The 23,200-nt window shown below is 51.7% G+C and overlaps 11 protein-coding genes across 11 annotated transcripts; 4 read left to right on the top strand and 7 right to left on the bottom strand.

Annotated features, from left to right (window-relative positions):
- Positions 1-37: 37 nt before the first annotated feature.
- Positions 38-1,687, bottom strand: BDQ94DRAFT_156200 (histidine phosphatase family protein; the record flags this gene model as incomplete). The annotated part of the gene is made up of 4 exons (XM_026768595.1): positions 38-461; positions 536-640; positions 733-850; positions 910-1,687. The coding sequence occupies 4 exons, from the start codon at positions 1,685-1,687 to the stop codon at positions 38-40; spliced, it is 1,425 nt and encodes a 474-aa protein (XP_026632527.1).
- A 451-nt stretch (positions 1,688-2,138) lies between these two features.
- BDQ94DRAFT_133198 (50S ribosomal protein L36) lies at positions 2,139-3,094 on the bottom strand. Its single transcript, XM_026764224.1, has 3 exons — positions 2,714-3,094; positions 2,568-2,602; positions 2,139-2,496 (listed from the first exon to the last, which is right to left on the bottom strand). The coding sequence occupies exons 1-3, from the start codon at positions 2,981-2,983 to the stop codon at positions 2,457-2,459; spliced, it is 345 nt and encodes a 114-aa protein (XP_026632526.1). The 5' UTR covers positions 2,984-3,094; the 3' UTR covers positions 2,139-2,456.
- A 152-nt stretch (positions 3,095-3,246) lies between these two features.
- Positions 3,247-5,341, bottom strand: BDQ94DRAFT_6188 (threonine dehydratase, biosynthetic). Its single transcript, XM_026776180.1, has 3 exons — positions 5,078-5,341; positions 4,800-5,016; positions 3,247-4,739 (listed from the first exon to the last, which is right to left on the bottom strand). Exons 1-3 carry the CDS (start codon positions 5,258-5,260, stop codon positions 3,442-3,444), a joined length of 1,698 nt encoding a protein of 565 aa, XP_026632525.1. The 5' UTR covers positions 5,261-5,341; the 3' UTR covers positions 3,247-3,441.
- A 947-nt stretch (positions 5,342-6,288) lies between these two features.
- On the top strand, positions 6,289-7,497 carry rcf1 (respiratory supercomplex assembly factor RCF1). The gene is made up of 4 exons (XM_026764223.1): positions 6,289-6,336; positions 6,403-6,536; positions 6,615-6,685; positions 6,750-7,497. Exons 2-4 carry the CDS (start codon positions 6,499-6,501, stop codon positions 7,172-7,174), a joined length of 534 nt encoding a protein of 177 aa, XP_026632524.1. The 5' UTR covers positions 6,289-6,336; positions 6,403-6,498; the 3' UTR covers positions 7,175-7,497.
- BDQ94DRAFT_6175 (LYR motif-containing protein 2) lies at positions 7,270-7,967 on the bottom strand. The gene is made up of 5 exons (XM_026776178.1): positions 7,799-7,967; positions 7,691-7,748; positions 7,551-7,633; positions 7,475-7,498; positions 7,270-7,424 (listed from the first exon to the last, which is right to left on the bottom strand). The coding sequence occupies exons 1-5, from the start codon at positions 7,880-7,882 to the stop codon at positions 7,365-7,367; spliced, it is 309 nt and encodes a 102-aa protein (XP_026632523.1). The 5' UTR covers positions 7,883-7,967; the 3' UTR covers positions 7,270-7,364.
- A 454-nt stretch (positions 7,968-8,421) lies between these two features.
- BDQ94DRAFT_133191 (elongation factor G) lies at positions 8,422-11,563 on the top strand. The gene is made up of 4 exons (XM_026764222.1): positions 8,422-8,684; positions 8,786-8,897; positions 8,955-10,984; positions 11,045-11,563. Exons 1-4 carry the CDS (start codon positions 8,476-8,478, stop codon positions 11,097-11,099), a joined length of 2,406 nt encoding a protein of 801 aa, XP_026632522.1. The 5' UTR covers positions 8,422-8,475; the 3' UTR covers positions 11,100-11,563.
- Positions 11,564-12,144: 581 nt separating this feature from the next.
- BDQ94DRAFT_165207 (alpha/beta hydrolase) lies at positions 12,145-13,690 on the bottom strand (the record flags this gene model as incomplete). The annotated part of the gene is made up of 5 exons (XM_026770235.1): positions 12,145-12,209; positions 12,286-13,092; positions 13,159-13,359; positions 13,430-13,503; positions 13,581-13,690. 5 exons carry the CDS (start codon positions 13,688-13,690, stop codon positions 12,145-12,147), a joined length of 1,257 nt encoding a protein of 418 aa, XP_026632521.1.
- Positions 13,691-14,176: 486 nt separating this feature from the next.
- Positions 14,177-16,896, top strand: BDQ94DRAFT_165206 (uncharacterized protein; the record flags this gene model as incomplete). The annotated part of the gene is made up of 2 exons (XM_026770234.1): positions 14,177-14,457; positions 14,538-16,896. 2 exons carry the CDS (start codon positions 14,177-14,179, stop codon positions 16,894-16,896), a joined length of 2,640 nt encoding a protein of 879 aa, XP_026632520.1.
- A 506-nt stretch (positions 16,897-17,402) lies between these two features.
- On the top strand, positions 17,403-18,349 carry BDQ94DRAFT_165205 (class I SAM-dependent methyltransferase; the record flags this gene model as incomplete). The annotated part of the gene is made up of 2 exons (XM_026770233.1): positions 17,403-17,649; positions 17,712-18,349. 2 exons carry the CDS (start codon positions 17,403-17,405, stop codon positions 18,347-18,349), a joined length of 885 nt encoding a protein of 294 aa, XP_026632519.1.
- A 355-nt stretch (positions 18,350-18,704) lies between these two features.
- Positions 18,705-21,117, bottom strand: BDQ94DRAFT_133186 (TLD-domain-containing protein). Its single transcript, XM_026764221.1, has 2 exons — positions 20,705-21,117; positions 18,705-20,600 (listed from the first exon to the last, which is right to left on the bottom strand). The coding sequence occupies exons 1-2, from the start codon at positions 20,751-20,753 to the stop codon at positions 18,748-18,750; spliced, it is 1,902 nt and encodes a 633-aa protein (XP_026632518.1). The 5' UTR covers positions 20,754-21,117; the 3' UTR covers positions 18,705-18,747.
- Positions 21,118-21,266: 149 nt separating this feature from the next.
- Positions 21,267-23,151, bottom strand: BDQ94DRAFT_133185 (glycylpeptide N-tetradecanoyltransferase swoF). The gene is made up of 4 exons (XM_026764220.1): positions 23,024-23,151; positions 22,504-22,943; positions 21,665-22,448; positions 21,267-21,599 (listed from the first exon to the last, which is right to left on the bottom strand). Exons 1-4 carry the CDS (start codon positions 23,075-23,077, stop codon positions 21,402-21,404), a joined length of 1,476 nt encoding a protein of 491 aa, XP_026632517.1. The 5' UTR covers positions 23,078-23,151; the 3' UTR covers positions 21,267-21,401.
- Between the last annotated feature and the right edge of the window lie 49 nt (positions 23,152-23,200).

Raw genomic sequence — 23,200 nt, 5'->3', positions numbered from 1 at the left:
CAATCATCACGAAAAGTCCTACTAGTAGTACTCTGAACTAAGCCAACCCCCCACACCTTGCCCCTTTCCTAAAATTCTCCGCCGTGGAAGTATTCCACCCCCACCAAAACCCCAAATACTGGCTCTCATCCTCAGGAACTTCGCACTCACTCACATAACTCGGCAACTGTCCCACGAAACTCGAATACTCCTGCAACGGGCACGAAAACCCCGGCCCACTCTGACACTCCTCCAACGGCACCACAGCCTCATTGAGGACCAACCGGACGAAGACCCCACCCGGCGCGAGAGCGGAATCAGTGCAGTTCATTCGCTCTATTGTGAGACGGCCGCCCATCGGGACTATGTTTTGGACGGTCCAGGCGGATGGGGGAAAGGGGATGCGGGTTTTGTTTAGGGGAGTGGCGGGCGTGGCGATGCTGAGGGCTGTTATTATAGGGGAAATGTTGCTGTCGTGGGCACTTTTTATATGATAAGTTAGTGGAGAGGGATGGAAGGGGGATGGGGGAACTGGGGGAAAGAGGGACTGTAGTACAAGTTGAAGAAGAGAGGGCCGGATGATGAGGGGCCTTGTTGGAGGAGGGTGAGGGTTGCGTTTAGGTAGAGGGCGCCGAGGGCGCTGGTGTATTTGTTGCCAGGGCTGTTGGTGTCATTATCATTATCATTGTCGTTAGTGATTGGATGTTGATGTTGTGAGGGTGTGGCTGGAGCTGGGGAAGGGGGGAGACGTACCCTGAACAGTAGTAGAAGTTGACGTTCCACAGGTGGGCGAAACTGATCCATTCGTCTGTGGTGAAGACGTCAATCCAGGGTGATGAGGAGCGCGTGTTGAGCTCGTAAGCGGTCATTACTGTTCATTGTCAGTGTTTGGGTGGCTTAAATGAGTGTAGATAAGGTGGAGGTATATACGTATAAGTGAGTATACATCTGTCCAGTTCAGGTTGAGACCCTGATACTGGGCGTTCAGTCTGTCCGCAGCGACATCGAACTGAGGCAGATAGTACGGCATATCGCCGCAGATGCTTTGTGCATCATCGTCCTGTTTATGACATGTTGGTGTCAGACTATCTGCGCCCTGATCACTGGATTCGGAAATGATATTGAGCGCTGCCTTGGTCGCGTAGGTCTCATTTCCGAGGAATCCTTGTCCGAACTTCTGCGCTGTGCTGATGACTCGTTGAAAGTCTGCAGTGAATAATGGGAGAATGGATGACTCGTTATAGAGGTTTCCATAGCGTTGGCGGTACGCCTTGCCATGGTTGTATGCGTCTGTTAGTCCTGCATAGGGCCCTGTTGAGGTCTCCGCCTCGTAGCAGTCGGATGGGACGAAGTAGGTCCAATTACCCAGGAATGCTAGATCGCCGCTGCTGTAGTTGCCTGCGAGGGAGTCGTTGATTTTCTTCAAGGTCTGTTCGATGGAAGTCCCTTCTCCTGTTGTGGGATATCGTTCACCATGTCTTTTTATCATGATAACTTGGTCAACGGAGCATTGTGCTGGAGGGTCCCGACTGATCCCGTATGATATGCGGTCCACGTAGGGACCACGGACGCCGTCATATTCGAGGAAGTTATCGCCGTCAAAGACTTGCTGGGAGATGAGTGAGTGTGAAAAAACGGACGAGCCGGTCAGCGCAGTGGCTGCTGGGATGGACCCTAGACAGACGATTCCTGCCCAGAGCTGTACCATGACGATGACTGGGAGCACTAGAGTAAGGGTGTAGCTCGTAGTTTACTTATTCAGGTTTCGACATCCATGTGCCTGCACATTCCAGAGCTTGAGATTCGTTGAAAATGACTTCATTCAGGTATGCTGATGCAGGTGGTTAAAAGGGGTCTGATGGCGATTAGACGATCAGTGGAATGCTATCTTTGACATCATTCCAATATGGACGGGTCTAGGAGCACCCCTTGCATGCTGCCTCGGGATGAAATGCAAATTGTGCGGAGTCGATCGCTCAGTGACTTAAGCACGGCTTCCAACCTGATCATGAAGAGGAATACCCCGCATATGTCGAGGAGGCGAGGATGCAAGAGAAGCAGATCATGGAACCGTGGGATCAGGCAGAGTGTCGCGTGAGGATTCCGCGCATCCGAGGTACAATTGGCCCCTCAAACAACCACCAAGATATCAATTCACCCGGGAAGAATGATTTGAAGAAAGAGAATTCCAATATATAGACACAATTAATGTACAAACAATGCAACAAAGCGCCTAACCAACCAGTTGGTCGTATCCCATAGCAAATGCGCGGCTTTCCCAATGTCGAGACCCAGTAGTAGTAGCCGTATACCCACAATACATCTATTCACGATTTGACTACCACCGTCGCAGTATCAGGCAGAGGTCATGCAAGTAATGCTAGCTCTTCCATCGGCTTCAGTTGATGTTCAATGCAAGCAAATCTCGTTCGAAGGTACGCTCATTCTCTCATGCTCTCGCAATCGTTTCCACCAATCTATTTCCCTTGGCGCTGCTTGTGCTTCGGGTTCTTGGAGCTATTTTGCAGAACGAAAATGTCAGCGATCATGCTATAGGGCACTTGCAGCTTGTATCGATGTGATCTTACCAGATAATGTAGACGCGGTTCTTTCTCCGCACAGGCTGCATTTTCACTGTATTAGCATCGTTCCGATAAATAAAACGCAAACTCCTGCTAATGCCAACTTCTCCAACAAAAGAGAATAAATCCACTTCAACTAGATCATGGCATACCTTGCAGCCATCACACAACCGCTTCACCGATGAGCGAGTCTTCATTCCCCGAACCTGCTCAACCTGTCTCAATGTTGACCCCACACTAGCAACTCCGACATTGTTGGTCTGCTTTCCAGAGCGCAAAAGGCGAAGGCCATTGCCAAGGGAAAGGCGTGCGATTTGCGAAAAAGGGCGCGAAACAAGAGCGGCGGACCGGCGAGAGAAGGAGGGGAGAATTTGACGGAGGGCACCGGTCGAGGCCCCGAAGACGGAACGGAAAGACAGCATGGTGTTGGTTGGCGGATAGATGGTAATTCTATAGCCGCCGAAAATCTGCGAGAGAATGGAGGATCTCGAGGGAATCTAGACTCGAGACAGCTAAACTGGCACCTCTCTTCCTCGAATGTTCGGAATCCCTTCGGAGCAAATGCTGGCCGGAGTTACTGTACCGCCGAGATCCGATGTCCGACCAATCATGTTGGACTGCGACTATTCCGAAGCATCTACTATAAACTACAGCCAGACGATGATTAGTTCTGAATAGCTAATATCAATCATTTATGGTGTCAGTATCATGCTTCATTAGAGTATATACGAAGGAAACCCCAAACTTAGGTACACAATTCTATCTTCCCCATGCCCAACAGAACGCCTAAACATTTCAAGCAAAATCCATCAATGGCCCACACTGTGTTTTCTAGAAATCTAATTTGATAAAGAAAAAGCAAAGACAGTCGGTCATTCCTCTACCTCAGGAAGGTCTTGTAGGTCGGGGAATCGGTATGTTCAGTGAAGGGATAAGCCAGATCGCTGAGGAAAGCCTCCAGCTCGGCCTTCTCGTTCTCAGGGCACTGGATACCCGCAAGCACCTTGCCAACATCACCACCATAGTTACGGTAGTGGAACAGAGAGATATTCTGGTTGGGACGAAGGGTCGTCAAGAACTTAGCAAGAGCACCCGGACGTTCGGGGAACTCGAACATGAACAACCGTTCATCCGCGACCTCACTGCGACCACCAACCAGGAAGCGCAAGTGTCTCTTCGCCAGCTCGTCATCACTAAGATCCTTCGTATCCATGCCACCTCGTACCAATTGGCTGATAATCTTGGCCAAATCGTCCCGACCAGTAGCAGCGGACAAAGAGATGCCCATCAGAACATCGGCAGACGATTCACGGGCGTAACGGTAGCTGAACGCCGTGACTGCATGAGGAAGAACAACCTCGACAAGCTTTGCGAAAGCGCCTGGCTTCTCGGGGATCCTGACGCTCAGGAGCGCCTCCTTCCGCTCTCCCAGAGCCGCACGCTCAGCAACGAAGCGCAGGCGGTCGAAGTCCATGTTAGCTCCGGAGGCGATAGCGCACAACTCCCTGCTCGTGTCGGGGCTGGGGTTCATTACGGCGTACTTCTTGAGACCGGCCAGAGCCAGGGCACCTGCCGGTTCAATGATAGACCGTGTGTCCTCAAACGCATCCTTGATGGCGGCGCATGTCTCATCGGTTGTGACCTGAACGACCTCATCGATGACTTCACGTGCAAGTCGGTAGTTCTCTTCTCCAACGGACTTGACAGCAGCACCGTCTGCGAACAGGCCCACATCCTTCAGAAACACTCGAGAACCCGATTCGAGGGACTGTGCCATAGCATTGGCATCGCGGGCCTCAACGCCAATGATCTTCACGTGTGGTGCGATGCGCTTAAGGTAGACGCCAATGCCAGCAATCAGACCTCCTCCACCGACGGCACAGAAGACAGCCTCTAGCTTCTGCAAATTGGCCTGGCGCAATATCTCCATGCCAATGGTTCCTTGGCCAGCGATCACGTAGGGGTCATCGAAGGGAGGGATCATGGTAAGTCCGTGTTGCTCCTGCAACCGGTATGCTTCTTGCTTAGCTGCGTCGAAGTCGTCCCCGTGGAGGACCACGCTACCACCCAGGCGGGCGACATTCAGATGCTTGATAGCGGGGGTGCCCGATGGCATAACGATAGTGGCGGGGATCTTCAATTTCCGAGCGGAGTAAGCGACGCCCTGCGCATGATTTCCTTTTTGTTTATGTCAGTCGACTAGTGTTACCGTGACTACTTCACACCGACGCCACCCACCTGCTGAGCACGCAATGACTCCCTTCCACCGTTGCTCGGGGGTCAAGTGCGCCATTTTGTTGTAGGCTCCACGGAGCTTGAAACTGAACACGGGGAGAAGATCCTCTCTCTTCAGGAGCACACGGCACTCCAGGCGATTGCTGATGTTGACCGCATGGTGAAGCGGGGTTTCCTCGATAATGTCGTAGACACGGGACGTCAGGATCAGCCGGAGATACTATACACAAGTATCACATCAGTAATCGGATAGAGAGCGTAAAGATCCAGTATAGACTCACGTCAGGCGTTCCATTGGGAAGCAGGAAGGCGTCAGGAATGCCATAATCGACTGTTGATCGCTCTTGACCATCCACCTTGTCCGAAGTGGGAGACGGAGCAGCCGAACGCTCGTTCAGGGTCAGGTTGTCCAACTTGGTAGAAACGGGGTACGGAACGCCGTTCTCAGTTGCTTCGCCCGGCATTATGGCGTCTTTGTGGGTATATGTGAGAGAATTGTATGTGATAAGAACAAAGACAAAGTCCAGAGTCCGGCGGAAATCCTCTGAGTCAACCAAACGAAAAGTCCGGCGGTGGCACTAGATCCGAGTCAATCAGCGTATTCCGTGGGGAATTCCGTGATCGGAGCGGAAAAGTTTTATGTCATCAACCCTCAATTCCAGCCCTAAGCTGCAGGACGGGAATAACTGAGAAATGGTTTACGTTGAGGAAGAAGAAAAGACATGCAAAGGACCCAAGACCAAATTTGGGCATTGCAGGTTCACAAAACTATTATCGAGGTGGCATTATCGCATTAATTCCCCTTAGTATTCCGCGGGAGCGGCAACAAATTGCCAACTCAATATTTTCTCAGACATTGCGGTCTTCATATACTTACCCCGTAATGCTATCTATGGTTGAAGTGGGCCTGAAGGAATCCATGCACGACCACCAGAAAACATAGGAAAGTCTTTACGTACAGCCTTCTTCCCAGCCAATGAGCTCAGATTCTATCCTATGGCAGGCTTCAAGTCTCACAAGCTTGATCAACCATCTGTCAAGGTTAATAAAAGTCCGGTGCGCTTTTCCCAAAACCTTGCCTAGAGAAGGAATAGGCAAAAGGAGAAACTATTCACATGATTTGCCATCGAAATCGGTGCTTTGACTTCAATCATTCAAGATCATCGGTGATAACTTGACTCGGTAATAGTATGTTCAAGACCAGGCGTCTCACGAAGCTACATTATCATATCCATTTCTGGAGGATCTGCGAATCAAACTTTCAGTTCCATGGAGTTATTTCCCCCAGAAAAGAAGCACCTGGTATACAGTGTAGAAGACTCGAGGCATAACCCAAATCCGAATCCTCTGTCCAAAGTGTGGCCTGATAAAACAGTAACGGAAGGTATAAGGCTTTACAGTGCCTTTGCGTAACATACTGTATTCAATAATACGAAAATTATCTCCTCTGTACGCTTGTTCCTTCCGACGTCATGTTGCCCGGGTGCACGCGCAACGCATTTGCTTTTCTCTCCGAACAGGGAGCTACTTCTCAATCAAGGTCGGCCTTTATGTGCAGTTTTGGCTGCCTCCTTATTTCTAGCAATTTTCGGCTAATGACTTGCAGGTTTGATTAACTTCTAGCTCCAGCGGCCCCAGCCCCTCCAAGCCCCTTCGCCGATCGCCACATTTGATCGCAGGTGACAGTAATTGTATTAGCAAGATGAGCGAGCCTCTCCCATCGTCTTTCGAAGAACATCCGTACGTATTCGGGCTCTCCTTGCTAATACAATTCCTAGACGGAAAGTTCAGCTAGACCTAATATCTTTGTTCTTCCAGTCAGTTCCAAGAGGAGACTTCGCTCCAAAAGTTCCGCAGACGTCTCAAGGAAGAGCCTCTGATCCCGCTAGGTAGGCAGGCCATTGAAGCTCGGACGCCACATATCTTGAACTTAGCTAACTTACTATAACCCAGGATGTGCTGCCACTTCCTACGCACTTTACCGGGCCTACCGGTCGATGAAGGCTGGCGACTCCGTCGAGATGAATAAGATGTTCCGTGCTCGTATCTACGCCCAGTTTTTCACCCTTATCGCCGTGGTCGCCGGAGGCATGTATTACGGTAGCGAGCGGAAGCAACGAAGGGAGTTCGAGCAGATGGTGGAGGCACGCAAGAGCCAGGAAAAGCGGGACGCCTGGCTGCGGGAGTTGGAGATTCGTGACAAGGAAGACAGGGGCTGGCGGGAGCGTCACGCGGCTATTGAAGCCGCGGCGAACGAGGCCGCGAATGCTAAGAAATCGTTCCCTGAGCAGGATGCTGCTCGCTCTGCTATTGAGCCTTCCGAACAGAAGTCAATCGGGGTACTAAGTGCTGTGAAGGAGTTGTTGTCGAGGCAGTGAGGTCGGCAAAAGTAAGTGTTATTGAGTCTCTTAGTTGATTCTCATGTTGATCCGGGTATCTATGATATTGTACATATACGCATTCGATTTTTGTCAAAAATATCACTCTCCATCTCTTAACCCTCGAGCTCATGTTTTGGACCCCAGTCTGTATCTTAATTAGTGCTTGGTCCTGGCGAGATCTCCCTCCTTAGCCTGCAACTTGCTCGTCAATATACCGCCTCATCATATCGAATTCGGACTTTCCGGTCTATGTATAGTTAGGCTGCTTGTCCATAGAACAACAAACAAGATGCTTACCGAGATAAGATATCGTATGTGTTGCTGTCCGTACTCATCAGTCTGGTGCTATACTAGAATACCAAGGAAGGCATACCAAGTCTGTAATGTTTCTATTGCGCTCAAACTCCCCACGAGCATATCTGTGCAGTTCATCCTTGGTGGACGAGCTGGGTATTTCTGCAACCTCATCAGCATGGTACATGATTGTGAGAAATCGTATAGATGGGAACTGACTATTGAGCGCTCGCACAATCTCACGCCATAGAGAGATAACTCGCTGCCTTTGGATGAACTACCGATCATATCAGCGCATGAACAACTCGACTAGCGATGGTTACATACATGATCAAGGCTAATGGTTGGCTTCCTGAGTTTCGAGGGCTGGCTGCGGGATACAGAAGCCAGAAGTCCCAGAGACGATCGCATCTAGACGGGAAATATATAATTTGCTCCTCTGGTCACCGAACGAGTAGCTCAGAAGTATAAATGTACACTTTTTATAGGAATTGCTGGAAATGATTGATTTATGATGGCATCTATGATTGATGATTAACTGATGGTGGCGGAGGATAAGGCGGTGACTGATTCTGCCATGTTGTACTGGTATGAAATATTTCGGCACCAGCGGTAATTCAATTACCCAATCTTGCTGTTTCTGTACCTGAAGGTCTAGAGCACGGCTTCAACAAACTGGATGGGTCCGACGCCGGAGGAGACACCCCTTCGGTGCACTTCTCGGGTGATAGACATAGCTTATCGGGAATCAAGTACAATTGTAGCACCTTCCAATACAACATCCCTTTAGACTTCTCAAAATTGAATATGATGAGAATCAAGCCAAAGATCATTGGCTGCAATGGCACCCGGGGAAGCGGAGGCCAATCAATCCTAGTATAACTCACGTGACTGCGTGCCTGGCTTCCCCGAACTTTTTTTCGGAGCCGCAGAAAAGATCGAGACGCTTGGGGACTCAAAGAGCGCCAACGTTTGATTGAGATTCGGTGTGCACGGAGATCATCATGAGGACTCCTACTCTTGCGCGGCTGCCATGCCGCGCTGTTTCTGGTTTGACCAGATCTTCTGTCCGTCTTCAGTCCCAGAACTTCCTGACTCGGCGATGCGCTTCGACGGCTGTTCTCCGTTCACCTACTCTGGCTCCGGCTTATCAGTCTGCCCTGAGCAAGCACTTCCAGCAGAGGAGGAACGCTTCTTCTACTGCTGCTGCTGTGTAAGCATCTACTACTTTCTGTCTATAACAATTGCTGCCCTTCTGAAGTCCCAAGCACTTTGATTTGGCCAATTACTGATTGTTGTTTTCAATAAACATAGGCTTGAGGCTGCCGCTGCCAACCCCGACACCCTATCGCAAGAGGCCATTATCGAAAACCTCGACCCCGTCGAAGCAGCCCGTCTGTCCCGTGTTCGGAACATTGGTATTGCTGTAAGGACATCGCGAAAAGGACGTGCTTGGAATAACCGCATCTAATAGTCATTCTAGGCACACATCGACAGTGGTAAGACCACATGTACCGAGCGTGTCCTTTTCTACACTGGACGTATCAAGGCTATTCACGAAGTCCGTGGCCGTGATGCCGTTGGTGCGAAGATGGACTCCATGGATCTGGAGCGTGAAAAGGGTATCACCATCCAGTCTGCCGCAACTTTCTGTGACTGGGTGAAGAAGGACGCCGAGGGCAAGGAACAGAAGTACCACCTCAACTTGATTGATACCCCGGGTCACATTGACTTCACCATCGAAGTCGAGAGAGCGCTGCGCGTTTTGGATGGTGCTGTCATGATCTTGTGTGCTGTCTCCGGTGTCCAATCTCAGACCATCACCGTTGACCGCCAGATGAGACGGTACAACGTTCCCAGAATTTCCTTCGTCAACAAGATGGACCGTATGGGTGCCAACCCCTTCAAGGCTGTTGACCAGATCAACAAGAAGCTCAAGATCCCCGCTGCCGCTGTTCAGGTGCCCATTGGTGCTGAGGACGAGTTCGAGGGCGTTGTCGATTTGCTTCGCATGAAGGCGATTTACAACCGTGGGCCCAGTGGTGAGGAGCTTTTCGAGACCGATGAGATCCCTGAGAAGGTTAAGGCTCTGGCGGAAGAACGGAGGCAGATGCTTATCGAGACCCTTGCCGACGTTGATGACGAGATTGCCGAAATCTTCCTCATGGAGGAAGTGCCTACCGAGGACCAAATTAGACAAGCCATCCGTCGGGCAACCATCAACCTGAAGTTCACCCCTGTCTTCATGGGATCTGCACTGGCGAACAAGTCCGTGCAGCCGATGCTGGATGGTGTCATTGACTATCTTCCCAACCCATCCGAAGTGCAGAACCTTGCTCTTGACAAGAAGCGCAACGAGGCTTCTGTGAAGCTCGTCCCCTACAACTCTCTGCCCATGGTCGGTCTTGCTTTCAAGCTGGAAGAGAGCAACTTCGGTCAGTTGACCTATATCCGAGTGTACCAAGGTACTCTCCGTAAGGGTTCTTTCGTCTACAATGCACGCAACGACAAGAAGGTCAAAATCCCTCGCATTGTTCGCATGCACTCTAACGAGATGGAGGATGTTACTGAGGTCGGAGCTGGTGAGATCTGTGCCGTCTTCGGTGTTGAGTGTGCCTCCGGTGACACCTTCACTGATGGACAGCTGGGCTACACCATGTCCTCCATGTTCGTTCCTGAACCCGTCATCTCCCTGTCTATCAAGCCCAAGAACAACAAGGATGGTGCCAACTTCTCCAAGGCCATGGCCCGTTTCCAGAGAGAAGACCCGACTTTCCGTGTCACGTTTGATGCGGAGAGTGAACAAACTCTCATTTCTGGTATGGGTGAACTGCACCTCGAAATTTATCTCGAGCGTATGCGCCGTGAATACCGCGTCGATTGCGAGACTGGCCCGCCTCAGGTCGCCTACCGTGAGACCCTTGGTGAGCGTGTCGAGTTCGACCACCTGCTGAAGAAGCAATCTGGTGGTCCTGGTGACTATGCCCGTGTCGTTGGTTGGATGGAACCGACGGGCAACCTGGGCGAGAACGTGTTCGAGGAACAGATTGTTGGTGGAAGTATTTCCGAGAAGTTCCTCTTCGCTTGTGAGAAGGGATTCCACTTGTCTTGTGACAAGGGTCCTCTCATTGGACACAAGGTCCTTGGTACCAAGATGGTCATCAACGATGGTGCTACTCACATGACTGATTCGTCCGAAATGGCCTTCAAGAACGCCACCCAGCAGGCGTTCCGCAAGGCTTTCAAGGAGAGTAACCCTGCTGTCCTCGAGCCTATCATGAAGACTGTCGTGACGGCCCCGTCTGAGTTCCAGGGTGACGTTATCGCTCTCTTGAACAAGCGTAATGCCACGATCAACGACTCTGAGGTCGGTGTTGATGAGTTCACCGTGTATGCCGACTGCAGTCTGAACGGCATGTTCGGTATCAGTTCCCACCTGCGTGCGGCTACCCAGGGTAAGGGTGAATACACCATGGAGTTCAGCCACTACGAGAGGGCGCCTCCTCACCTCCAGTAAGTCGCCTTGTCCCCGCGCATATTATGAAGCCGATACTAATAAGATTCCACTTACAGGAAGGACCTCATTGCCAAGTACCAGAAGGCCCAGGCCGACAGACACAAGAAATAAGCCTGTCGCAACCCTGTGGCTTGATGCTTGGAAAAGCTTCACGGAGGTAGACCCACCTCTTGAAGCTACCCCACGCCAATGATGCAATTCAAGAGTATGCCCATTACGTCTCCTTTCGGGGCCCTTGAACCTGCAATATCCCACCCGCGCTCTATCCTCCCTCTTACCTCTTACCTTCTCGGCGTGTATTTCACTACGAAGACGATGTTCTCATTATGTTTAGATAATTTGGCGCCATGTATTATTTATCAAGCAATCTAGACGGGCCCTGTGGGCGTCGGAAAGTTTTCAGTCAGTACCATGTGGCTGGGTTGGTAGGATACCCGGTCGTCCATCTCGAGACAGCTCATCTCGGTTTCAGACTGTACATATTTGACCTGATGGTCGTTATCTCCTCTCATATATTCAAATCATAAGCATATATTGGGCTATAGAGAATTTCCTGGAGCATGAAATGAACGGGGTTCAACTAATTCAAGTTCGGGTGACCCATTAGTACTCCATACAGTTAAACTGATGGTCTTTATTTTGATATCTCACAATCACTGCGCTTCTTTGGTCCTCTCTGACAAGAGCACAAGCGTCCAAAAACATTTCATAATATTGAACCACTGCAACTGAATTCTTCATATCTGCTCCTACTCGTATTCATGTGCGACCTTCATTCAACCGCAGGCAATCATAGCGGTATATATCCCCAAACCAAGCACTAATATACCGATTCATACAAAACATGGAACCCACATCCACATGCAAACGACTCACACAGTACCTCTATAGGACACAACCACAAGCTCTAGAACAACTTACAGTGAATACAAACTCTTCAGTCGCGTCAACGCGTTCCTAAACTCCCTCTTGATTGGCCTGCCTTATAAGTGGATTTTCGCGATTCTTTTTACATCTCGCTCTTTTCGAGGTTTCTATTGGCTACCCGAATTTGAGGCTACAAGCCATGTGGAAGGCCCAGTTTGCATTTAGCCTATAGTATCTAACAATAGTCTAGTCTAGGTGACGTTGCTGACAAGATGTGGTGGCCTGGCATTTACTTCTCAAAGGCCCTCATCACTGAAAGAGCGGCGACGGAGAAGGTTGCGACGCGGTTGTGGCCTTGTAATTCATTGTTAGCCTCTTTGGTCAAGTATTACTTGCTGGGTTGGATGTGGTAGGGGTTCTATCAACATACCACCATGGCTAACGCGTTCCCATCTAACGCGCTTAACAACTGCATTGTCCTTCGTCGATTGATTCTCCCAGATTTGCACTTCGTTTGGTCCGTTAGAGTCCTTCCGTTCGTGGACTATCCTGCCAGGGGCACCGGGGATGTCCTCGCCCGTGGCGGCGACCCAGACGCGCCGGCCCTCCTGCCAGGGTATCTCGACGTCGTTTGCTGCATGGATGATGAAGAGGTCGAGACCTTTATTTGCGTAAGCGGGGTTAGGGTCGTCTTTGACTATAGTAGTGTTCACGCCGGACAGACGTGCGACTCTACCGGCGGTATCCCAGCGATCAACGATGTGGCTCTTGGCCCAGTTGTGTACCCGTGGGTAGTTAGCTAGCAAGGAGAGCATCGGAGGTGTGATTCCCTTCAAACTGTAGGAATCGATCAAGCTTGGGACGTTGCTGAAGGATGCAAGCAGGATAACACCAGCGAAGGGCTCCGGGTTCTTTAGTGCTGGCTGGATAGCAGTGGGGTCTGGGGAACCGAATGCGAAGCGCTCTGCGACTGCTGCGCTTACGGCGGTTCCTAGGCTCTGACCCATAATTACGATGCGTGATGGTGAGATGTTCAGTGGGTCGGAGGTGAGGTAGTTGAGCAGCGATACTCCGTCCGTGATTAGGCCCTCTTCTGTAGGAGAGCCAGTTGAGAGGCCGAATCCGCGGTAGTCAATGGCAAAGACATGAACGGGGTTCTGGGGGGTTGAGAGTCCCAGGACTTGCCGATAGATGTCTGGTCGCTGGGCAGATGCGAGGTGGGCGGCGTTGCCGTGGACTGGTGTTGGATCTCAGTAAATGGTGTCGTGTGTCGCTATAATTTAAGTGCGGTGAGTTTACTTACAGCTAACTACCACCCTGGCATTCGGGTCATTTTTGAGTAGCTTGAATGCAGTGGTTTTGGTGTAGTCGTCTGCTGGTCCGTCTGGTTCGTTTGCATTTAGCTCCTCTTCATGCTCGTGGCAGAGCTGCAGGGGCAGGAGATGCCATCCATAGAGTGTCTCGTTATCGGGAGTTACGAGTGTGAATGGCTGCACCTGTGTTTCTTTGGTTGCAGTTAATGAGCTTGTCCTTCGAGCATGATTAGGTTGGTGGACTGAGATAGTCTAACATACTAAGAAAGCCGAATGATTCAACCAGGTTCACATCCTGCCACGCAGTGGGATTGATTTTATTCACATAGAGGGCACTGATACGAGCAGGCAGCATGTTAACCATTGTCCTCGTTTCAAACATCGATTCGAGCTTTTAACCGAGGCAACGTACAATCTTTGGACTACGGGGTACGTCATGGCACAGACGAATATCGCATAGAAGATCCCACCGGCTGCCAGGGCCCAGTAGGCCTTCTTGAAGATGGGTTGAAGCTCAACCATGGCGGCTATGGGCCTACAGTAAGCAGTACATAGTTTAGCCATTATGAAGGCAGACATAAATGCGAACTGCAAGTCGAGATGTCTCGGGAACCCTTACTTTGAAGAGCCGCCGTATGCTCCGTATACCAATTGCTATAAGTAAACCTGGGGGTGCGACTGTTCAACAATATTTCATAACGAAAACGCGAATAAATCAGAATATTCACATCTGGATGCTACCAATGCGACCTGGCTAGAGGCAGGAACGGTGAATAACTAAAAGATGCGGAGGATTAAGGCCGGGGATGCTGAGGCTCGGCGGTGGAATTGCCCGATCCAGCTTCTGCCTCCAACTTCACTTTCTCCGCCGCCTTTTTTCCTCCTCCGCAACTCTCATCCCTTTCCATCATCCAGTCTGGTCCGGAGGCTGCGAAATGTCCGCTGACTCAATCAGTTGGCTTACTGATTGGCGTGTAACTGCTCGTCAATAATTCTTTCCAACCCAGCATGGCCGAAAAACGCAAACTCCCCGCCCGCGAACGTCGCGAACCCGCGGCGAAGCGACGAGCCTCCGAAGCTCCGTCTCGACCATCTCCTCAACCTCAGTCTTCGAAGAAGAAGGGGTCTGCACCGGTCGTCGCTCCTTCACCTCCTCCTCCACCGCCACCACCGGAACCTACCGAACCCCCTTTGCCTACAAAGATAAAGGATGGAGAGCCTCTTCCGACTACGGCCACGCCGCAACCGACCAATCTTACGGAGAAAGAGTATCAGTCGTATGCGGAAAGGTACGCGTGCCCTCCTAATTTTATGCGCAGAGGGTGTATCCTCGTCTATACTTAGAAAATCAGTTGCTGATCAGCAACAGTGCGGTTCTGCTAGCATCCCTGGAACGATCGAAGAAGAAATGGCTAAGCGACGGCATCTTGGAGAGATACTGGACCAAACCCAAGAAGACCAAGAGGGAACAGATTGAAGGGAAGAATCCGCCCAAGGAGACCATGTCAAAGGTTGGAGCTTGCAACATCGTTGTCGGACCTCATCTTTTCGACGCGATGCTGTACACTGTCAAAGATCCCAACGCGCCGCCGCCGATCCAATACACCACCCCTCAACGCCCGATGGTCCATTATGGACATCCGAACAACTTCCAACAATACCACCCCTATCCTCACTCCCCTGCCCCGCCCCAGCATGCACGGCAACACCCTCCTCAAGGCTCTCCGGCGACCCCAGGAACACCTCAACCAGGCTACACTCCTGGAAGCCACCCACCCCCTTCACATCCTGCTCGGACTCCAAGTCAGCCACCCCATCGTCCCCCGGGCCCTCAGTCTGCGCAAAGACCATCGCCTTCTCAGCACCCCCAGACTGCCCAACCGCCGAAGCCTAGCCCAGACCCTGTCATTCAGATGCTTGCAACACGAGCTGCGTCCGATCCCGAGCTCAAAGCGTTGATGCGCGTCGTGGCTTCGAGCAAAGCATCCCAAGAGCAACTCCGCGCTTTCCAGGCGCATATTGACGAACTGAACGCCATCATTCGCGCAAGGGAACAACAGCAACAACGGCTACAGCAGCAGCAACAGCAGCAACAGCAGCGACAAGTTCAGCCTTCCACCCCCTCTCATCCTCACCCTCGTCCGTCACAACCCCCATCACAACACCCATCACAACAGCCCCAGCCTCAGCCTCAGCAAACGCCGCAACCTTCGCAACCTCCGCAACAACCTCCCTCTGCACAAAAGCCTCCCCCGCAGTCAGGTCAACAAACCCCTCAGCAGACCCCTCAGCAGACCCCGCAAGGGCAGGCGCAACCACAGTCCACGCCGCGTGTCGAGGTGCAAGTCCCCAAACCATCACCGTCTGCCGCCCCTGCCCACCCTCCCCCCAACTCGAACGCCCCACAGCCGCCACAAACCCCTACTCCACAGGCACCTAAGCCAGCCCCTCAGGTTGTAATCAAACAAGAACCTGGCGTGGCGGCGGCAGGCCAGCCCCCGTCTCAGCCGGTATCGAGTCCCAGCGTGGCGCCGGCTCCAGTTCCTACCCCGGATCCGCAAAAGCAGGCAAGCCCAGCTGTACGACCCATGCCACCCCCCCAGCAGCAGCCAACGCCGCGGCCAGGGCCTCCACATCCACAGTATCAGCAGCCTCCGTATCAAAGCCATCCACCTGCCATACAATCCCGACCTCCGCAGTACGGGTCGCCAGCACCATATTATCGCCCAGCTCCGCCACCGCCCCCTCCGAGACAGAACTACAAGTCTGTGGTCTTTGAATTTACATCACCGCTGACCCCATATGGAAGCAGCACATCTGGACATGCAGGCTCTGGTGACCGATACCTATTTCCTGAGTACACAATCTTGGAATGGCTCCCTGGAGGAAATACTGTGCTTGCCTCATTCCTGCTCGTGAGGAAGGTAGATCCAAACGCAACGTTTCCCTTAGAGTCAGCTACTGAGACGGCCAACCCACGGGCTAAAGGCAAGGCATCCAAGTCCAAGTCGAAGAAAGCGGACAAGAACAAGGAGAAAGCCAGCGAGGCCGACAAGGATAAGGGGAAAGCAGACGATAAAGAAAAAGACAAGCCGCAGGAGAAGTCCAATGATAAACCTGAGCCTTCGGCTACCGAACCTAAGCCGGACGGCTCTAAGACACCAGCCAGCAACACCCAAGCTGATCAGAAGGCTGAAGCATCCGGAACACCTAATAAGCCCTCCGCCGATAAAGACGGCTCGAACGACAAGAAGGCAGACACCAAAGACAAGGACAAGGACAATGACAAAGAGAAGGAGAACAAGGAGAAAGAGAAGGCCAAAGACTCCAATCTAAAGGAATACTACCAACCTGTAACATTCCGCATCTTCACCAACAACCCCAAAGTCCTGGAACCTCTAGGCCGTGTCGTGAAACCCCCCGACGAAGTACGCAAATACATGAATGAGATCATGGACCGAGCGGAACGCGCCCCTGAGGGATTTCTGGCATACCGTCTGCCCCGGGAAGAGCCAGACGATAACAAGCCCGCCCCTGAGACAGAAGATAGTGGCAAGAAAACCGGGACTCCGGTCCCAGCTGCGCGTGGGAGGCTGCAGTCTCGGAGTAAGACGGTGGACGAGGAATCAGGGGATGAGAATATCGAGAAACCTGTGGAAGAGGAGGAGGAAGAGGAACTCAAGGATTTCTATGGTCCGCCTACGGGACTTCCACCTATGGGGGCGTGATGCTTGATAGATAGGTTTACAGTACATAGGTTTGAGTACCTAGAATATGTATGAGTAATGCATTCTGTGTATGCTTGAATATCATGATAGTATTTCTTCGCTCTAGCACTGCTATCAGCTGCGAACATCGCTCTCCTTCCTACTTCACTATCAAAGTACCAAGCCTACCCATACTCTGACTATCAACTGCGCTAATGACTCTTCGCACATGCAATTAGACCTACACGTTGACTCATTTTCAGGCAGCACCAATCAGTACGATAAGGACATGTCTGATTTCAAGGATCAAGCCGGCCGTATGAGTCAAGCAATATAAAATGTGGGGATGATTGTGTGTCAGCTTACTCCCATGCTAATCCTCGGATAAGATGTCACCATCCGCAGCTACCCAGTAGCTAACTCGTATGATATAATAAAGACGATAATAGTCTCAAATCCCATCGCCTAGCTACGCCCAACTCCACTAAGCCACCAGCACACTGATTGAGCAAATTGAAAATAACAACATGTCCACCCAACTCGCCGCCTCCGCCGCCTCTATCGCGCGCATCTCCCTCCACGATCCCAACAACTTCAACATCCAACAATCGCAAACCCTCCACCGCCTAACCCTGCTTCAACATTGGACCATCCCCACCGGCTCCAAAGTCCTAGAATTAGGATGCGGCCAAGGCGACTGCACAACCGTCCTCGCCTCTGCCGTAGGCGAGCAGGGGAGCGTAGTCGCAGTCGACCCAGCAGATCTTGACTACGGTGAGCCTATCCCCTCCTCCTCACTCTACCCTACAACCTAACATCTATCTCTTATCTCCCAGGATCCCCTTACACTCTTGCCCAGGCCCAATCCCACATTTCCCAATCCCCCCTGGGCAGCCGCATCACCTGGATCCAACAATCCCCACAAACCTACCTCTCCTCCCTGCCCCAATCATCCAGTATGACATTCGACGCTACGATCCTCGCCCACAGCCTTTGGTACTTCTCCGCCCCGTCCCTCATCCTCTCCACGTTCCGTGCCGTGAGGCAGCACAGTAAACGGCTCCTTCTAGCCGAGTGGGCATTAGTAGCTACGCACCCGTCCGCGCAGCCTCATGTGCTAGCTGCGCTTGCGCAGGCGGCGCTGGAATGTCGGAAGCCCGGGGATAGTAGCGACTCGAATGTGCGGACGGTGTTGGGGCCGAAGAGGCTGACGGAGTTGGCGGTGGAGGCGGGGTGGACGGTGGAGAGGGAGGAGTATGTGGAGGCTGGGGAGGGGTTGTTGGATGGGAGCTGGGAGGTGGCGGCTTGTCTTGATGGAGAGTTTGAGGAGGAGGTGAGGAGGGTTGTGGGGGATGAGAGGGAGAGGGCGGTGGTGTTGGCTGCGAGGGATGCGTGTGAGACGAGTTTGAAGGGTGTGGAGGGGGGGAGGAAGGGGGTTAGGAGTATGGATGTTTGGGTTGCGAGTTTTGTGTGATGGGTTTCTATCATGATGCTGGGATGGGAGATGGGGGGAAAGGTGGGAAGTAACGAGATGACTGATCTGGTTTGAAATCAGATTTGGATAGAGGTAGGGAAAGTACGCAGGCGGGTGTAAATATGAGGGTATAGAATGGAATTGAATCAGCTACAAAGTGTCACGAGACAAAATGATACCTGAAAAGTATAAATCTCAAGAGCAGGAACTCGTCAGTGAACATGTTTGATAGATACTGTCTCATCCTCATACCTCGCATACAGTATCGCTACATCTGGGATATATGAAACGACTACACATATCAATGAATTAGAAGTGTAACGCACAACAACAGAGTCTCATTAGGAAACAATACTATGATGTTCTCAGACCAAATTTTTTTTTATCCGTTTCTATAATCAGACACTCCCTCCGGCACGTCGCCCTGCACCATCCCCGATCAACCCGGCGGTTTCCAATAACCATCTGGCGCTTTCCTCCGCGGCACTGCCTCCAGTCTTCAGATTCACACTGCGTCTCCGTTCAGCCTCCCGAGCTTCAAAGTCCCATTTCGCCTGTTGGAGTTCAACGGCACTTTTGCCGCCCTCTGCGGACGTGGTTGTAGGGTCGGGAACGAGACCCCATACTTCTAAGTTATAAATCTCGATGGTGGTTTTGACGGTAGTGTCTGGAGTAGAGCCTGGGGGTGGGGGCAGGAAGACGCCGTTGCGGACGACGGGGGAGACGTGGAATTGGGCAGTCTCGAGGCTAACGTCGATGGTCAAGCTGCCTGCGCCGTGCGGAGTGGGGGGCTTTTGATTGCTGCGCGATGAAGGGGGAATCTGACAACCTATTGAGATTCCCGAGCTGGTGGAGAAGTATGCGGCTGGGATGTTTGATTGTTGTTGGATGGTTGAGGAGGGGTTCCCTTGAAGGAGTAGGTGTTTCGGTGAGAGCTGGAAGAGACATGGGAGAACTGAATTGGAGAATTTGGAGCTGGACTGAGTGGAATTTGGTGATTTCCATGGTTGTGGTAGGTAGGCGCCGATGGTTAACATTTCGCCGGTTGGGTCAGTTCCCTCGAGCACCAGTAGAGTGCCTGAGGACCAGGTGAGCACGTGGTGTGAGAAGGAGGTCAAAGAGGAGCCATGCGCGACTGTTGAGAAGACTGGATGCAGGCGCACATTGCCGCGGAGGAAGTTTAGGCTTTCCGAGGATGACGGAAGGAAGAAGGACAGATGCGAAATGACGCTCGGGTTAAGTATCACTGATTCAAAGCTACCTGGAAGCGTAATCGTTGGAGGTGAAGGCAGATCATCTTCTGGGGCTTCTTCTTCGACAGGCTCCGATGCCGTAGAATCAGCCCTGTTGCGTTTTTGGGATAGGTTCAGATTTCTGCTGAAGAGGAGATGTTCGAACAGTGGTGTCAGAGGATCGAAAAGATACGGAAACGAAGATGTCACAATCCGAGCAAATTCCTTATAGCTTATCCCACCAGAAGGCTCACGGTTGAATGCTGCCATCACGTTATCAGCTTCTGACCGAACTGCTTTCATGCGCTCTTCAGTTAAATCGGATGTGTAAATCTTTACGGGCTCAAGGGGCTTTAAGGGCGAGATGACTAATAGAAGCATCAAGAGTCGACGGAGCGTATCGGCAGATATCCGAGCTTCGTAGACAGCCCTGTCCATACGTGAATCGTGCTTGAAGACCTCAATGGCATCCAAGGATTCCAAAGCAGCTAATGCTAGATCATCGTCCTCCTCGTCCTCATAATCATCGTTGGCCGGCTCATCGATGGCAAAGCCTGGGACATGAGAGTTCGGCGCAGGTGCATCAGCATCCTCGCTCACTTCATCGCCATTAGTGTGCTGTTCAACACTCTTCCTTCCAACATCAGCAAGGCTTCCGAAAAGAAGCCGTATCCTATCCCTGCGCGCTCGTCTTAGGACCTTCCCGTATCGTTCAGTCAGCAAAACAACGACTTTCACCATAGCTTCGAACGTTAGAACACTCGGAGCTAGCGTGTTCTGAAAGGGAAATGCCCCAAGGTACGAGACCATACGGAAGATCACCGGGCCCGCATCCAGAGGACAGTGGGATTCACTGCTATCCGGAATCCCTAGAAAATCCGAGAGTGTCTTCTCGTTCCAGTACTTCAAGCCGCCTTGGTCAATGGCACGCGAAAAGAAGTTGTCTTTGAGATGAGTCAACTCCAAGGGAGTGAAGCATTTAGTTGCAAACCGTTCAGCAAGCACGTAGCTCAGCTCCTCTAAGGTCTTGTCAGAGACAGGGTTGCTTTTCTCTGAAGAGCCATCTTTATCATTGTGGTGGGATATTATGGCTCCATTACGAAAGACGGCAACGACTACTAACCTGGAGAGGACGTCTGGCCCCCATACTCAGTCGACTGGCTCAGTCCCATCTTGCCGTATACTGTTCTAAGAGCTGAGAAGATTATCGGGTAAAGCCTGAGCAAGATGGTGCCATGTGCGATCCGATATTTAGCTACCAATCAGCAGAGTAGTCGTGGAGAATAAAGGACACGTTCGTCTAGCTTAATCAGTACAATCATTCTTGAGGCCGGTTGCCGCGTAGTGATGACGACGTAAACCCACTTCAGGTATACGACTGACGATCAATGTGCATCAACTACTGAAAGGAACCCCGACACGCAGAGGAACCAGATGGGCCGGAATGGCAAGAAGGACTGTAATAATCCATCAACACCGAGAAAGCAAGAATAAGGTACACGACTTGTTGATTTTCAGGAGAGGGACAAGTCGGGGGGGATGCTTGGTTAATGACGGGATGGCGAGTCCCGCATGCGGCAGCCCGGCAGCCTTGGCACCTGAGGCATGACACAAGTGGGTCGGACGGCTAGTCTACTTTCGGTGCAGATCCAGGCACCCATCTGCTGCTAGTATCGCTAGGGAAATACGGAGCTTTTAACATCATTTATATTCATGATAGAAGTATCCACAGTTCCTCCCTCAAATGCCGCCCTTAATTGCGAACAAATACTGCAGAAGAACGTTTCACATGTGTCAAGAATGCAACAGAGTGCCAGACCCTACAGCATGACGATACCAACACCGCCCATCTTCTTTTCATCAGGGAGGTTCTTATCGTTGACACCTCCAGGGACCGGAGCCGTCCGATAATTGTACAGGTAGTAGTGTAGCTGACCGTCACCTGCACCGAATTTGAGCTGCTCCAAGAACAGAGGGTTGTCGTGCAGGGTCAGTGCGTTGAAAACATCGAATTTAGCCTAAGAATTAATCAGTATGGACCGAAGTCAAAGCTCACATGAAGGGAAACTGATATAGATCATACCTTCTTCGCAAGCACCAGAGCATCATTCATCAGCATGAGCAGTCTCTCCTTAAGAGCCTTCTGATCCTGGGTAAAGGCAGTCTCCGTGCCATAGTAGTATAGGTAAGCGGCACGGACGTTGTCGTGCTTGGGGTGCTGAATCACAGTCGACTCGAGGTTGTAGAAGGAGACAAAGTCGGTGATCTTGCGGGTTTCGGCATCTTCGACCACATAAGACCATACCACCTGCTCCTTTCCAGCCTCTTCCTTGTGCAACAACCAATGCTCGACTTCCTCGCGGGTGAAGGCCTGGTTCAAGGCGAACCGCTTGGAATACCGCTCCAGCAAATCCTGAACGGCGTCAACATCCTTGGCCTCCATAACGCGCAATCCAGGGGTTGATGTCGTGCTAGGAAGGTGGTTCCTGGTGATCTGGCGTGCTTTGGTGGAGCCACGGGGGAGATGCGAGAAACCAATTTCGTAGAGCTTCAGCCAGTCCAATGGGCGGTGGTAATACCGGCAAGAGCTAACAGGTGTCGGCAAAACAACACCCGCAGTGTAAACGGCTTGATAGATACCGCTAAGATAGCAGCGACGGGTGATCTCTTTAATTAGGACGGGAGTCAAACGCTTGGAGCGCAACTTCTTGTGGATGCAGAGGAAGTTAATCTCCGTCACCTTGATCTTCTGATCACGAACGCGAACCTCCGTGGGGACACCGCAGATCGAAGCAACCAATTTCTTTGACTTGCTGGCGCGGACACCGACGTGCCATTCCTTCTTCCAGCCCGGAGACATCAAAGCCCTGGAACCCATTGCAGTCAGTAACATGCGCCGACAACATGATCGCGTGAACCAACCAGTGCAAAAATGACTTCGAATATCTGAACCGGAACATGGCATTGTCGTCCTCAACATAATGGTATGTCAACAAATCCCACAGTTCCTGGAGCTCGTCGTCGTTGGTAAGGTCCAGTGTTGCCCACTCGAAACCTTCGATCAGCGCATCGGGGGTCTTGGACACCTTCTCAGGATCGATGATCTTGATGGGACCACCAGCATCGTTGGCCGCCTCATCGAAACGAGGCACCGGCTGTGTCTGCCAGAACTTGTACGAAGCCATGTCCTTCTGGTTCTTTCCACCCACAGCGAGACCCGTCAACAGCTCAGCAATATCCATCTTCCGTAGAGCCTCCGCAGCCTTGTCCTTGTCCATTCCGGCCAGCTCATTCTTCAGGGCGGCATTGCTCTCCAGCAGAGCCTCCACTGCCTTGGTGGACAGCTTGTTACCTGGCGCATCCTAGAGTAGCTGCTTGTTAGACGATCTCCAAACATTGAGGGGCATGAGAAGTTCAGGTCAACAAATTGGAAGCTACTCACTTCGGCTTTGGGCGCCTCAGGGGCCTTGCCCTTGTTATCCTTGGGGTCCGACATCACAGCTTGTAGCAGCGGGAATAATGAATCGAAGTTCGAGGGGTTCGGACCAAAGTGGACACGGGAAGGTTTTCTAAGCAGCCCCACGTTGCCGCCGTTCCTGCGCGGGGAGGGGAGCTTACT

The sequence above is a fragment of the Aspergillus welwitschiae genome, assembly GCF_003344945.1.
Source record: "Aspergillus welwitschiae strain CBS 139.54b unplaced genomic scaffold BDQ94scaffold_1, whole genome shotgun sequence".
In the NCBI taxonomy this organism is placed as follows: Eukaryota; Fungi; Ascomycota; class Eurotiomycetes; order Eurotiales; family Aspergillaceae; genus Aspergillus; species Aspergillus welwitschiae.
The sequence above is the reverse complement of the archived record's forward strand: the minus strand, read 5'-3'. Positions and strand labels throughout refer to the sequence as shown.

Excerpts from the sequence above, each read along its gene's own strand:
- rcf1 (XM_026764223.1), top strand. The coding sequence starts at position 6,499 with ATGAGCGAGCCTCTCCCATCGTCTTTCGAAGAACATCC. Across the intron at positions 6,537-6,614 it reads TCGTCTTTCGAAGAACATCC|TCAGTTCCAAGAGGAGACTT; the intron begins GTACGTATTCGG and ends TTGTTCTTCCAG. Across the intron at positions 6,686-6,749 it reads AGAGCCTCTGATCCCGCTAG|GATGTGCTGCCACTTCCTAC; the intron begins GTAGGCAGGCCA and ends ACTATAACCCAG.
- BDQ94DRAFT_133198 (XM_026764224.1), bottom strand. The coding sequence starts at position 2,983 with ATGCTGTCTTTCCGTTCCGTCTTCGGGGCCTCGACCGGTGCCCTCCGT. Across the intron at positions 2,603-2,713 it reads GGTTGTGTGATGGCTGCAAG|CCTGTGCGGAGAAAGAACCG; the intron begins GTATGCCATGAT and ends GTGAAAATGCAG. Across the intron at positions 2,497-2,567 it reads AACCGCGTCTACATTATCTG|CTCCAAGAACCCGAAGCACA; the intron begins GTAAGATCACAT and ends TCTGCAAAATAG.
- BDQ94DRAFT_133191 (XM_026764222.1), top strand. The coding sequence starts at position 8,476 with ATGAGGACTCCTACTCTTGCGCGGCTGCCATGCCGCGCTGTTTCTGGT. Across the intron at positions 8,685-8,785 it reads TCTTCTACTGCTGCTGCTGT|GCTTGAGGCTGCCGCTGCCA; the intron begins GTAAGCATCTAC and ends CAATAAACATAG. Across the intron at positions 10,985-11,044 it reads AGGGCGCCTCCTCACCTCCA|GAAGGACCTCATTGCCAAGT; the intron begins GTAAGTCGCCTT and ends TTCCACTTACAG.
- BDQ94DRAFT_6175 (XM_026776178.1), bottom strand. The coding sequence starts at position 7,882 with ATGCGATCGTCTCTGGGACTTCTGGCTTCTGTATCCCGCAGCCAGCCC. Across the intron at positions 7,749-7,798 it reads CAACCATTAGCCTTGATCAT|TTCATCCAAAGGCAGCGAGT; the intron begins GTATGTAACCAT and ends TATGATCGGTAG. Across the intron at positions 7,634-7,690 it reads GATTGTGCGAGCGCTCAATA|AAATACCCAGCTCGTCCACC; the intron begins GTCAGTTCCCAT and ends ATGAGGTTGCAG.
- BDQ94DRAFT_133186 (XM_026764221.1), bottom strand. The coding sequence starts at position 20,753 with ATGGGACTGAGCCAGTCGACTGAGTATGGGGGCCAGACGTCCTCTCCA. Across the intron at positions 20,601-20,704 it reads GGGCCAGACGTCCTCTCCAG|AGGAGCTGAGCTACGTGCTT; the intron begins GTTAGTAGTCGT and ends ACAAGACCTTAG.
- BDQ94DRAFT_133185 (XM_026764220.1), bottom strand. The coding sequence starts at position 23,077 with ATGTCGGACCCCAAGGATAACAAGGGCAAGGCCCCTGAGGCGCCCAAA. Across the intron at positions 22,449-22,503 it reads TCGAAGTCATTTTTGCACTG|GGCTTTGATGTCTCCGGGCT; the intron begins GTTGGTTCACGC and ends AATGGGTTCCAG. Across the intron at positions 21,600-21,664 it reads CTCTGGTGCTTGCGAAGAAG|GCTAAATTCGATGTTTTCAA; the intron begins GTATGATCTATA and ends ATTAATTCTTAG.
- BDQ94DRAFT_6188 (XM_026776180.1), bottom strand. The coding sequence starts at position 5,260 with ATGCCGGGCGAAGCAACTGAGAACGGCGTTCCGTACCCCGTTTCTACC. Across the intron at positions 5,017-5,077 it reads TTCCCAATGGAACGCCTGAC|TATCTCCGGCTGATCCTGAC; the intron begins GTGAGTCTATAC and ends ACTTGTGTATAG. Across the intron at positions 4,740-4,799 it reads AGTCATTGCGTGCTCAGCAG|GAAATCATGCGCAGGGCGTC; the intron begins GTGGGTGGCGTC and ends ATAAACAAAAAG.